General features: G+C 35.3%; 1 protein-coding gene across 5 annotated transcripts in view; it reads right to left on the reverse strand.

Moving 5' to 3' along the window:
* LOC123719223 overlaps positions 1-13,640 on the reverse strand; it is a 47,506-nt gene that overhangs the window by 6,221 nt on the left and 27,645 nt on the right. For all 5 annotated transcript variants that reach the window (XM_045676164.1, XM_045676166.1, XM_045676163.1 and 2 more), the window contains exons 2-9: positions 4,531-5,573; positions 4,124-4,347; positions 3,559-3,686; positions 2,282-2,454; positions 1,424-1,660; positions 795-1,000; positions 516-599; positions 120-351 (exon numbers count right to left, since the gene is read on the reverse strand). In XM_045676164.1, the coding sequence (XP_045532120.1) occupies positions 120-351; positions 516-599; positions 795-1,000; positions 1,424-1,660; positions 2,282-2,454; positions 3,559-3,686; positions 4,124-4,347; positions 4,531-5,552 (2,306 nt within the window). In that variant the 5' untranslated portion in view covers positions 5,553-5,573. The remainder of the gene's footprint in view (positions 1-119; positions 352-515; positions 600-794; positions 1,001-1,423; positions 1,661-2,281; positions 2,455-3,558; positions 3,687-4,123; positions 4,348-4,530; positions 5,574-13,640) is intronic.

The following is a 13,640-nucleotide window of genomic DNA, read 5'->3' on the forward strand; positions in this document are numbered from 1 at the left end:
TTAATAAAGCACAGTAGTGATTTATGGTTTTAGGGAGTTTAACGAAGTAACTTATAAGTTTTGTATCTAGCCTGAATTCAAAATTGTCCAAATACAGAAAAAAATAAGTATGCACGTACCGGAGTGTATCAGCGAGCGTAGCAGCGGGCGCGTCTTTATGCCTCGCGGCGGCAGCAGCCAATGCGAGCGCTCGAACTAGTTCCGCCAATCTTTGGTCCAATAACACCACTTTGTCCAAAAGACATCCCCGAGCCGCTTCTTCCGCTTCCGCCTCGGACCTCTGCCTTTGCGCAATAGCCGCTGATAGATTCCGGAGCGATTCGCGCTCAGATCCGGAGTTAGATTCTGGATCTGTTTTATGTACAGAAAATATAATATATATAAATAACTACCTAAATTAATAAATTAAATTTCGATATATGCTAATGTTGAAGTAATCAAATGATAAATATCTAATAAAACATATAAAAATATATTATGAGTTAAATTTCGGTATATAACAAAATGTGACTTACCTTTATCAATGTCCCCGAAAGAATCTCGTTCGGGAGACAATTCTTCACCACTCCAGGCGCCCGACCACCACTCTTCCGCACATTCTGAAATTTATCAACGGGAATCAAATTATATTATTTTATATAGCTAGGTGCTAAATGACTTAAGCAATAAACCACGACAACATCAAAAGAAACACACAGATCATTTCTTCTAGGCAGCTCTAATAAAACAACATAGACACAAAACAGAATTGTAAAGACAAACTAGGTTGTGTTTTTAAAAGAAAAATAACGTACCCGGGTCAGTGACCAAACAGGGCTCCGTTTCCGAATCAAGTAATTCAGCTGAATCATTATCATCGGATATCCTTGAGCGATCATCATCAACGTGCGTAAGTACGGGCGCGCTCGCTGCTGCCGTACGCAGTGCACGTACCACTGCTCCTAGCAGACCACCCCTGGATTCCTCTTCTGGGGACAGTGTATCGCCACTGTCGCTACGACTGCAATTATATCATAGAATTATAAAAAAAACGGCGTAAAACTAACAGCTCTCAGCCCTAATAATGGATTTGAGAGCACAAAGAAAATTTAGTTTTATCATTAGAGCAAAAGATTTAGCTATAATGGCTATTCACACTCAAATGACTCACTTTCGTGTTCTGTTTTCTTCGTGCAATTACGATGACTTTAGTGCTCTGTGGTTTTTAATGTAAATTGTATTTTCACATAATAGTAGCAATATAAACGATGTCTTTGGGATTATGCAAAATCAAATCAAACGCGCCAATATTAAAAAAAATCGGGGATACATTTTAATTTATCTATGTAAAAATTTGTATGTATATAAACGGTATTTTTTTGAGTATTTAAAAAAACAGTTCTTTATCACAATCAAAATTGTAGTGCTTTGTTTATAGACATACCTGTACGCATCATTGTGAAAAACAGTTGGTTGTATAGCATGATGTGGCAACGCATAAGCCGTTCGCACTGCATCTGTCAACGTGCGTAGTTTACGGGCGAGTGCGTCGAGTGCGTGCGCGCTAGCGTGAGCACCACCCACACTTGCGCCCGTTGCGAAACGTGCGCGAGCGGACGCAGCCAGAGCCTCTTGACGACGTTGTTCGCACATACGCACTAGTTGACGGCATTCACCTCGTCTGAAATATTTTCATCAGTTATAACCGACTACAAAGTATACAAAATACCGTCTGTATCACATCAACGTCCGTCGTTCCGTAACTGAGTGTTTCTCAAGACATTTTTTGCTGCGCACCACTACTATGTGGTGTTCCGAACTATCCCGAACCAATTAGACTTAGGGTCCTTTAAGAAAAGAGCGTACCAATTCTTAAAAGGCCGGCAACGCACTTGCGAGTCTTGGCAATGTGAGTGTTTATGGGTGTCGGTGATTATTTTTATGTTTCATTTTTAGGGATGCATAAGATTAAGCGAATTACAAAGTGCTTACACAATACTAAGTTAAGATACAAGCGACTCAAATATCACTATGAAATGGTGAAGTTAATGATATCGTTAACATTTATTTTATAAAAATCAAACGAGTCAAGCATTTTAAAACCCACTTAAAACAATTATTTTCAACTTGTTCCATGTACCACCTCCGTAGTGTGGAGACTAGCATTAGATCAAATTTTCACAACCATATTTCTCATAAATAAAGTTTTATTATTATTAATAGTTTTTCTATGAACGATATTCGTCCTCTAAACATTGTTATTGTTAAACACCCTAAGCTACCATTCGAGTAACACATTCACCTTCTCTCAAGGTCAGCGTTGAGCCGGGCAATCTCATTCTCAGCATCAAGCAGCGAGTCCCCAAGAGCTCCGGTCTCAGCGGCCAAGAAGTCCTGCATTTCCGACGCTTCACGCTCCGCTTCTGTCAAACGCGCTTCGAAGACGCGTGACCTTTCACGGGCTTTGCACGCGTCCTGGAAAAAGATATAATGCGTTATCTGGTAGCCTGTGAAAAATTTGGCGGATCACCACGCGCTTTAGAAATATATATTCTCTATTGCCAGACAATAATACAAATACTATCATTTTGCTTGCCATTTATTTTCTTTATGTACTAATGTATTTGTAAGCCGAGCGTTGGCAAGCTTTTGTAAAAAAATAAAATAAATACATCGTAACGTTATGCCGTGCAGTTAAAGTTATCTTTTAAAACGTGTAATGCTTTTTTAAATATACTATTAGAAGCTTCCTTACATTGGTTATTCAATGGAATAGAGTATGGGAAAACGAATTTAAGTATGTTCCAAGCTAGCTGAAATTATGTTCTTTCCGGGAATTCAATATAATATTTCAAGGTATACACTTAATAAGACAGGCACTACACATAGCGGTCATAATGACAACAAAAAATATTTATGTATAAAATGTAACAATTTCCATAACGAATACTCCTAAATGCTTAGGTCTCAAATTCAACGTCAACTTTCCAACTATGAGTGTGACCTCATTATATTCTATTCAAGTTCACGAGGCACTTCCGAGTTTCGGATTTTTAAATATTTACGGAATATTTAAGTTTCAATTTCCATACGTAAGATTGAATAATGAAATGATGTGCTACCCTCATAAATTTAAGAAATATAAACTAGATAAATAAAGATATTATATTCACTTCTGTTTGATTATAGCATAGACTTTATTTCTAAAGAATGAAATATAAAAAAAAAATGCTTCCCATTTATAACATAAAATTAAAACATTGGATATATCCACAAAAAGTTTCACTGATAAAAAATAAGATACAGAGCAAAACAATATAAAACATGACAGCAGAACGTTAATTAAATAGACAATACAACACAAAATTTATAAATCAGGAGAACGACAAACATACTAGTAGCTATAATAAAGAGGAAAGATACAAGGGAGTAAGCAGGCAATATATGGGCAGTATACTATATCGCAGCATATACAGTATGCATTATTAACCATTATTTAACTATGTACATGTCAAAGCCCTTTCGAAACAGTAGGGCAATTTATCAATAGCGGAAACGATTAGTTATAGAACTACTTACCGCATGTAACTTGTCACAGTGGTCTCTCAACGTGTCGTTTTCAGCTCGCTGCCGAGTTGCTAGGTCTTCTGCGGATCGCAATTGCTCTTCCAATGCTCGTAGACAGCCATCTGCGCCTGCGCCAGCGCCTGAAATTGTTAACAATTCTTTTAATATTTCCAACGGCTATACGAACCCAAGGGCTATACGAAAGGCGTGACCCGTTATCTTAGTTGCATGTGACTAACGTTAATTAGGTCGGGCTTATCACGTAATACGGAATACTTGTATATGGATTTCATTCAAACGACAATTCGAATGTAAATTGTAACCACGATGGCTGAAAAACGTCGTTTACTAGTGAAAATATGTTTCAAAAGTATTACAGTATTAGAGTAACTTAATGATTTTTAAATAAAGTTATAATCTAGTTTTAATTCCATTTAAATATACATTGTTTTTTAAACAATCTAGCCGGCCATAGCGATGTTATAGGAGATATTATAATAGATTATATATAAATATATTTAATTCAGTATTTTAACAGTACGGAAACTTATTATATGAAAAATTTCTTAATTATTACCTGCGCCGGCCAGTTCCAAAAGCCGCAACGAATTTCTCTCAAGCTCTGCGATGGCAGCCAATCTTGCAGTCCGTTCGGCAGCCAACTGGGATTCTGCGTGTAACCTGCGCTCTCTTTCCTCGACTGCAGCGGCCTCTGCTGCGGCCTTGGCTGCTGCAAGTCGTGTTGTCTCGGTGTCTCTTGCACTTGCTTGCACTCCACGATGACAACGATTCACTTCTATTCTGCTGAAACCAAATAAATTAAGGTTGAATAATTTTACTAAGTTAATAAGGATAGGTGGTTGGACTTCAATCACTTCCGCTGTTTTTTGCAATTACAATCAAAGTTACGTTATTGATGAAAATGTATATTTATACTGTTATATCTATGCTTTAAATAAAAATTAATAAGAATAAGGAAATAACCTTTCAATATTGGGAACGACGCCACCAAAAGCGGATTCAATATCGGAACCCAACAAAACAGTTTGTGATGTCTTTTCGGCGTAAATTTTAACTCGCGTCTTTGTGGCTGTTCTCGAGGACGCTGAACGCGTGACAGTGGGACGTCTAGATGCTGGGGGGCTACTGTCATGTTTCGGCGACATCTCTTGATCTTCCCTCCGCCTTCTCGGCAAGGTTCCATATTTATCAGCCGCCACACGAGTGGCTCCTGCATCTGACACAGTGGCCAGCCTCTGACCGTTAGTTGGCCATTTCTTTTCTTCAGTCTGAGGTGAATTTGGCGTTCTACATCTAGCGGCGGAAGTTTTGGTTTGTTTGGCACGTAATGCGGGGCTCTCTCTGACAAGATTTGGAAGATCTGTAGTCGGTCTAATTTTAGGCTTTGGAGTCAACGGCCGAGGTTTCTCGGGCGGTATCGGTTTCTCTCTGCTTCGGGCACGTTCACGAGTGGCTAGATTTGGTCCTCTAGGAGCCGTTGTCGGGCGAGGAGTAGATGTTATCGGAGAACTTCTCTTTGGCTCTGTAACTGTCACATTGACACGTTTTCTTGGTCTTGGAGGTGCCCCTGCGACCGAAGAACTCTCTGAACCACAACCTGAGCCGCAGGAAACTACACTTGATGCACAAGACCGAGATCCTCCGCCACTGCTCAACGCTCGGCCGCATCCTTCTACTCCGCTGTCACTGCCCGCTGCGCCAAGCACTAATTCGTCCCCTGCCGCTAAACTATCTAGGTCACCTAAAGATCGTGCATCGTCTATTGTTTCACACAAACCATTCTCAATAAAAGAGTTCTCTTTAGAAACTGAGTCTTTGTCTTCAAACACTTCAACTATAACACCACTTTCATTTTTAGTTTCTTCTTTTAGTTCCTCATTTTCTATTTTTATATCAACTACCACTATACTGGACGTATTTTCAATGTTAACTTCAGCTGAAGCCCCAGTTTGGGTGTTGGTGAAATTAACAGTTTCTTTCTCCATATTAGGCAGCTAAGTCATGATCTGAAACAATACATACATTATTCGAACAGATGAAAAAAGTACAGGGCATTTTTTAGTTCTCTCCAGAGCTATTAACTAAGATATAAAAATACCCACTACGTGAGGCTTATTGGTTTCATCCCCAGAATATTCACGACCTTTGTTTGGCTTCTTTTATAGTGTCTGTTGTTTTATCCAGGCAAAAGAATATTGTATAGATTGTAAAGCAGAAGCAGAATTGGCGATCATAACATAAATAAATAAATATATACATTCCTCTAATTGCAGGATGTTTATCATAACCTTTGATAACGTTACACAGATAAGAGGAAAATATTTCACTATATAATAGCGATTTAACCTAATAATCCCGACATAACCGTAAAGTCAAATAAAACGAATAGAGGACTTAATTCCTTTGAGAAACGCTAATGAGATTCAAACAGCCTCTCTCCTAGTTTATATTCATCGTACGTAGTTTTGAGCAATTGAACTAATTGAAAAGATTGCCTGCAGTTAACCGACTATTATTAAACTATTATCGTGCAGCTAGATTTATGAGCGACGTGTATCCATTAAACTTTAACTTGGCCATTTAAAAGCAATTTGACATCTGTACTCAGTTGAATCAATTATTATTATGTACTTTTGACCCTCAGGAGCTACCGAAGCAACGAATTGTTTATATTTTTTTTTCATTAAAAAAATTCATGATGAATGATACAAGGCAGTTACAACATTATAGAAACTTATTCAAATCGTTGCGTAGGAGTTACTTCATATGAGTATAATGAATATTCAAGATTCGTGTTTTAAAGACTGTTCTATAACGGAATAAAAAAAATACTTTTCAAGACACATTTTGGGTCGCGGAGCCAGCGCGTTGATTAATTTTTTTTAATCATTTTTATTGGATAATCACGACCTCATTGTAGTAGACGTCGCCACAATATTTAAAAAAAATGCTGGAGCCCACGAATAAAGGCTCCACCATGACGTGAATGTCGAGATTATTCAACGACACCATGGGCCTAGTCAGAAGATTGAAAAGGACAAAACCATTTGAATTAGTGAAATACAAAATACAAGAACAGTGTCCTCCCTTTAATAGACTGTATTATTGAACTATTTCTTATGTTAAATTACTTATTATTCTTAAGTTAGGCAAGATCGTAATGTTCCATGTCTAAGTTTATCAATAAGTTTTTTAACGATAATTCTCTTATATAGTTTAAATGGCAATGGTCAATGACTCATGAGGCCTACAGTGGATAAAGCTTCAATGCATTTACAGGCGTCAAGCAGTCTGTCCATTGTATATAAATGAGCTTATTTTTATCAGAAACCAACGGTCTGCCGACCGGAGACCGCTAATTATACAAGGAATGCCGCTATGACGTACCATTTTGAACTTACAATTATGTACCACTCTATTTGTGTCTCTCTCTCTACTTATTACACACCATATATTTTTTTTAAATATATTTATCCCTGTATATATACACTTATTTATGTACATCAATAAACGTTAAATAACTCTAGAATTTAGAACGTAGAATGGATTAAGAATTGGCAAGAAACTCTCTGCCAATACATTTAACTGATAATTTGTATATGGGATGTGGGTGGTACACAAAAAAAAGTTGTAGATTTGACAAACAACGAGTGTAAGCTTTCCAATAGAATAACTTGTATTTTGAAAATAGTTTTTGACCATAAACTGCTTCAAGACGAAGGAGTATACCTACAATTCGGAGATTTATCCTTATCTTCTGATCTAATACGAGTAAACAAAAATATACTAACAATCAATGTATCGCGAGAAATAGTGTTACTATTTCAATATAACAAAGACTGGTTTTTTTAAGTAAAGATTTTCACAAACTTTCTCAGTTCATTTTATAATAGTTTCTTTGAATTTATTAATAATTAAAAAAAGATGGGACGGGCTTTGGTATGCTACTTGTGTGAACACGTGTGCCCCGTCTAAATTCCCTCGGATCAGCAACAAAGCTGGGGCGGCCGCAGAACAGACGGAAAATACTAAACGGCTCAAATATAAGAAGTCTTTAATCCAACTTCGATTTTGTTCCCTGTGGAGTTGAGACTCTTGGGGCGTAGGGTTCAAGTGCACAGGCGCTAATTAAAGATTTGAGCTGGCGTGTGGTAATTAGTACCGGTGACCTCAGAACTGGTGCTTTTCTCGCTCAACGAATAGCCCGGCAAGGATTTATCACTCACTTAACTCATTATAGAACGGGTTGCCTGGAAGTAATCACTCGTGACCGAAATGCCGCTCGTTCCACGATATTTTTTTAAAGTTTATTGATAATATTTTTATTTTACTCGCTCTCTGAGTTACGCTTAAAATCTGTGTAAGGGCGTGTTTTGTAAATATGTATTAAACCAACCTTGATAAGATAAATATTAACAACGCATGAATTATAAAGATAAGCTCTCGTAAAAGCTTTAGCACAGTTTAACTGTCCTATATCGTATAAAGCGTTGGCTTGAATCCATATGGCATACTGCGATTGTCGGATCCGAGTAAATCGTTTTGTAAGTGGGTTACTGCATATTGCAAGTGTTTCAAGAAATGCTTAGCCATCATTACAATGCGATAGCTGATAACCCCTATTATTAAGGCAAATTTTGCCGCGTAGGCACTTCACTAACCAGTCTAATTGGTACTATCGGGAGCTTTTGTATAGCACTTTTTTATATGTATGTATAGTAGTAGATTGTTTTCTTAATATCCGCTTATCCTTGTGATTGAGCGAACAAAAACTCCTTATTGAGATCGGGATCGTTATCAGTATCACTATTGGAAGTTTCAACCTTAACCAAAAAAGCATGTCACGTACATTATGCAAGGTAATATAGTTGTATGAGAGTAACAATAGCTGAGGTTGGTCATGTGAGCATTTTCATACAAAATATAGGCGTCAGTAGGTCACGTCGCCAAGTTGTTTTGCAGATGAAAAACCTTTAAGCATTTAAGAAGAAGAATGCTATGCTATTGCCATATCCTACCTAGGGCAGTTGCTCGTGACTTAGCTTTTGGTTGGTGGGGATTTAGCCCACGAAAGCCCCAGTTTAAAAAAAAAAGCTGAATGAATTGATTCGTAATTCATTTAAACTTGAGCGCTATAAGCAAATCTTAATTCATTGCTATTTAATTAACTTTAAATATAAAGAAAGTATTCCCACAATTAATCCATATATTCCTTTTATATCCGTTAAATCCAAAGCTTTCTTCGTAAATCCTGTCAACACTAAATGTCTAGAGTGTGAGCAAACAATGGGATGTCTAGGCCAATATTTGTATTTGAGGCTTTCTTGGAAATGTTTACTCAGCACACTGAATATTTTGCGAATGGTATGATATTCTGAATAGTATAATATATTTAATCTACAGTTAGCAAGAGAGTGATTAACACTACTTGTAATTTTATGCTTATTTTGTAGAGGAAATGCAATTATTAATAACTAAGGCACTTAAACTTCTGTGAAAGTTTAATGTTGAATTTTTTGCGGATTCGGTAAACCTATTTTCCAAACTAAAAGTTTACGATTTAAAGTGCTTTATGAAAATATTTTTTGAATACTCTGGAGTTAGTTATGAAAAATATTTCTGAATTAATTCATAAGCATCAAACTCGTTTAAAACATTCGACCTAGTGTCTATTTGAAGAAGAGATTGTAAGCATTCTCCTACACAAGGAGCATACGCATAAATTGGTTACCAATACATTTCTGTTTTATGCGTAGGAGTGTTATAGTAGGCTCAGCTAGCTCTCTGAGTAGCAGGGAGGATACTCCTTATGAGTAGAGCCCGATATATCGACTTAGCATTTCCTAGTGGTTTTAAAAGTGCAAGGAATTTGTGAAAACGAATGCCCCAAAGTGGCAAAAGGAATTGTCTGGTGGTGAGAGGCTGCATTGCGGACCTGTAAATCTTCGTGCCTAAAGACCCGAAATAGGTTGTGATCGCGAATACTGTTGACAGCTAAGATCCATAAAGAGCTTTGATGGTATCTATCATCATTTTGTACCATAAACAATTCTGAAAACCGGATGTACGTATACGGAAAAATTTAGGTTAATTTTGACGTAAGATGCGCCAAAATGCGAATTCTGTTTGAATAGTCACCGAAATAGAACAAAAGCCTTCAACAAGCTTTGTGCTTTAGGCCCTGCCATCGGGGCGAACACTTATAACTTGATACAGCTTTCACAATCTTGTCTAATTAAGAACAATGCGAGATTCAAAAATACATTTCTTTGTAATCTAGAATATAATTACATTAATAATTTAAAAATGTCAGTTAGTTTATAAACAGTGATAACGATTTCAATTTAAGGTTTTCCTTCAAGGTAATTGCAATTTTATAAAACAAAATCGAAACGATTCGCTTAGAATAAAACATCATATGCAATGGCTATCGGTATGAGGAGCAGATATATATAAGTTTATTCTCATTAAAAAGATAAAACATAATTAAAAACTTAGAAAATAAAATATATCATGCCACTGTCGTACGCTGTCACTGCATAAGAGTCTACCAAAAGCCTTCTCAAGCATATTTATAACGTGTTCATTGCAATATACTATATATTATTTCCAATATTTCAGAAAGCAAAGTGTTGTAGAGCTCGCTCCGAGATAGACTTAACAGTTAAACTGTAAATCGTTGCAATAACTTGGTAAATTTAATGGTTTAACTACATGAGTCTTCGATGGAAATGAAGAGATGAAAAAATACTTTTTATTATATATAAATTCGCCGGCGCATACCATTTATAATTGCAGTACATTGTTAAGTCACTGAGGTCATTGTTACCGCGTTATTCAAACGTATTCAAAATGGGAGCGCCAATGTAAAAAGCATGGATTTTTTGTTAGACAAATTACAACGTGACTTCATTCCGCTTTACGGAGCGCAATGTAATTGTTAATGTCAAGTTTTCAAGTACTATTTATCACATCATGATAACCACTAGCTACACATATCAATATGTATGCTATTTTTAGTCAGTTCATATAGAACTGAGTGTTTACGACTTTTCTAAAACGTTTCATTGCTTGGCTTACACTACTTTATAACATTTGTACCAACGTCCATCATTGAGAGAAAAAGTTTTGTATGACTGGGGTCTGATCCCAAGGACTACCAGGTCCGCTCCTACGTCGCCCCTACGTCAGCTCAGCCACAAAGGCGCTTAGTTATAAATTTGTACTCTTTGTGTTTGTACTTGTACACATTCTTTAATATAAATAACCAATTTATTTATCTACATTTATTGCACACAAACAGTTTCGTATATATTAAAAAATATTGTGCAACGGGAAGCATTTTCCGATGTATTTTAATTAATCATAATTTAATCCATGAGTCAAAAAAAAACAATAGTATAAAAAAGCCGCATTGATTTGGGAACTGGGTAAATATACTAAGTATTTGACCAAGGGGCCTCTGTGTGGCGTTATATGCATTTTATCACAATCATGTTTCTGTATTAAAAAGTTTTATTTATTAATTTAGAGCAACTAGATTTATTACTTACATTAAAAAAATGATATTTTATTTTGATCATAATCGCAGGAAATATACAACAAATTAATGAAATTAAATTAACCCAAGAGTGAAGTTTGATGATCTTTTTTAGCATTTGATATACTAAAAATTTATAAAGATTAAGAAGATTCAACAATAGAATATAACTGTCTATTGGACGCGTTTATTTGGCTTTCATGTCAAACACAAGGTCTTTGCACTGCGATGATTGAAACTTCGATTCAAACCGGATGTGTTTTCGTTGGGCGGTAAAATTGTTTATGCTTTTCACTATTGAGGCGACTGATCATTAGGAGAGATAAATATGTAGATTATTAGCAAAAATGTACATTCATATTCATTAAATAAAAAAGCCGGACAATATTAAAATAGGCAAATGTCATATTAATAATTATAATGTCGTAATAATAAAGACGATTTAAAAACTCTCCTAGATTAAAAAGACAATCTTAAAAAGTCTCATCACCTTCCACTTGCAATAGACGGCAGTTAACTTCTGGGTGATTAATTTGTTTGAGCCATGACAGTGATGTCATTATATCTATGTTGTTACAATTATAATGCGGAGAATATGTTTCTTCTTCTATTTAAATAGTTTGGTTTTGTATTATTTAAATTTCTTAATAATTTTTGATTGTTATTTTACTAAGCTTTTAGCAAATAAGAATTTATTTATCTGCATAATTTTATTTTCAGATAGGTACCTAGTTAAAGAAATATAAATATCGTCAAGTTTTAATATATTGGTAAATAATATCTTAGTATTGTCTTTTGTTAAAATAGCTTTTACACATTAAGAAAAACACTTTTTGAACGGATTAAAGCTATGTATTATCTTTAAAACTTATAGTTATTATACATAATTCTAAATTTTAATTTTTTTCCGACGTTTCGCGTACTTTTCAGTGTGCGCGGTCACGGTTTATCTTAAATAATATCTTTCTTCCAAATACAAAGTAAACAATTCAACAACACATATCACATAACATCAAATTGATTTTATCATTAATATTTTTAAGGTACTCTAAACAAAGTTGTATCGCGTTCCTTGCAGTTAATTTTACAAAGGATTTAGGCAATCACGTTTAAAGAGATGATGTCAGTGTGAAGCTTGCACATCTGGAAAATAACACTCCATTTTATGACGTGTTGACTTTAGAAGTTCATTGCTACCAAGAACTGGTAGAATATAGAAATCTAAATCGTAAATATTTTATAGTCTACTGAGAAAGTTTTTCATTAAAAAAAATTTAAAGCGCTTACGCACGCGATCAGCCCGGTTCTTGGATTTCACATGGGGACTGTGGTGCTGGGTTAAGTTTGGTTAAGCTTAGGCTGCTTTTCACGAGGGCTCTGGGTTCGCTAAGGCTCTCAACCCTGGGATATTTAACCTAATCTAACATTAACTAATCTTAAACCCAATAGATCTGTGATTCTCTAGTTCAATAAATAATTATTATTTAGTAAATAAAATACGAAAAACTAAAAGATCGATCGCTTCTTTGGATTGTTTCAAGATACTGTACAAATAGGAAATAATTAAATCAATATTATTCCGTTCGTTGGACCAATAACAATGAACGCAACGATTATGAACATTTTATCATTAACATACTTTACTGAAGCCTCTAATCAATTATATAATGGAACTTTAACTTAGTAATGGAAATGGACTTTTTTTAACTAGAGATTTTCCTATAAGCAAAACGATAACTTTTAACATCCACACATTACATAACGAGTCGGACATAACATATACAATTTATGTAAAATTAGTTATGTAAATAACCTTGGCAATGATAAGGTTGTGTGGTGGTCATTGTACCGACAACCCACGATAAGCTTTAGCTCTAACAAAGCGCCATTATTTTTGTATTATCCGATTTTGAAATGTCATTGTAATAATTAAAACAATAGAGTTATTGTCAATATGACTTTAAATATGCGTTATTTTTTATCCGAGTTTCTGTATTTGTTTGACTAAAGATTCAGATTCAGAATCGAGATCAAGCACTAAGTATTCCTTCTGTGCACCAAATTACGATTGTCACATATGTGTATGTGTATGTGCTACATTTTTGTCCTTGTATGTTTTATATAAGTAACTGTAGAAATAACGAAATACATACATTATATGAAAGAATTAGTAAACCTCACAAGTATATGATAGGTTAAACTAAATTCTAATCGTCTCCTTTACGACATCTAAAGGTAAAAATATTGTTGGCCTGGTCTTGAAGATTTATGTTGTTCTCCAGCATTAGTCCCCGTTTTAAATAAGGCCCTGTAGTAAGTAGTAGAGGGTTATAATGTCCTACGGGCTTGGCTCATTACGACATATTATTAGAGAAGGCTGTAATAACTATTCGAAAATTATTTTTTTATAAAGAAACCCGCTATGTTACGGCCAGAAGCGACTATAATAAACGATGGAAGGCGAGAACACGTTTTATATTTAATTACAAAAAATTCGTAATAACAATGTTAAATATACAAATCGTGTATAGAG

This window comes from Pieris brassicae, chromosome 2, assembly GCF_905147105.1.
Source record: "Pieris brassicae chromosome 2, ilPieBrab1.1, whole genome shotgun sequence".
NCBI classification, from domain to species: domain Eukaryota; kingdom Metazoa; phylum Arthropoda; class Insecta; order Lepidoptera; family Pieridae; genus Pieris; species Pieris brassicae.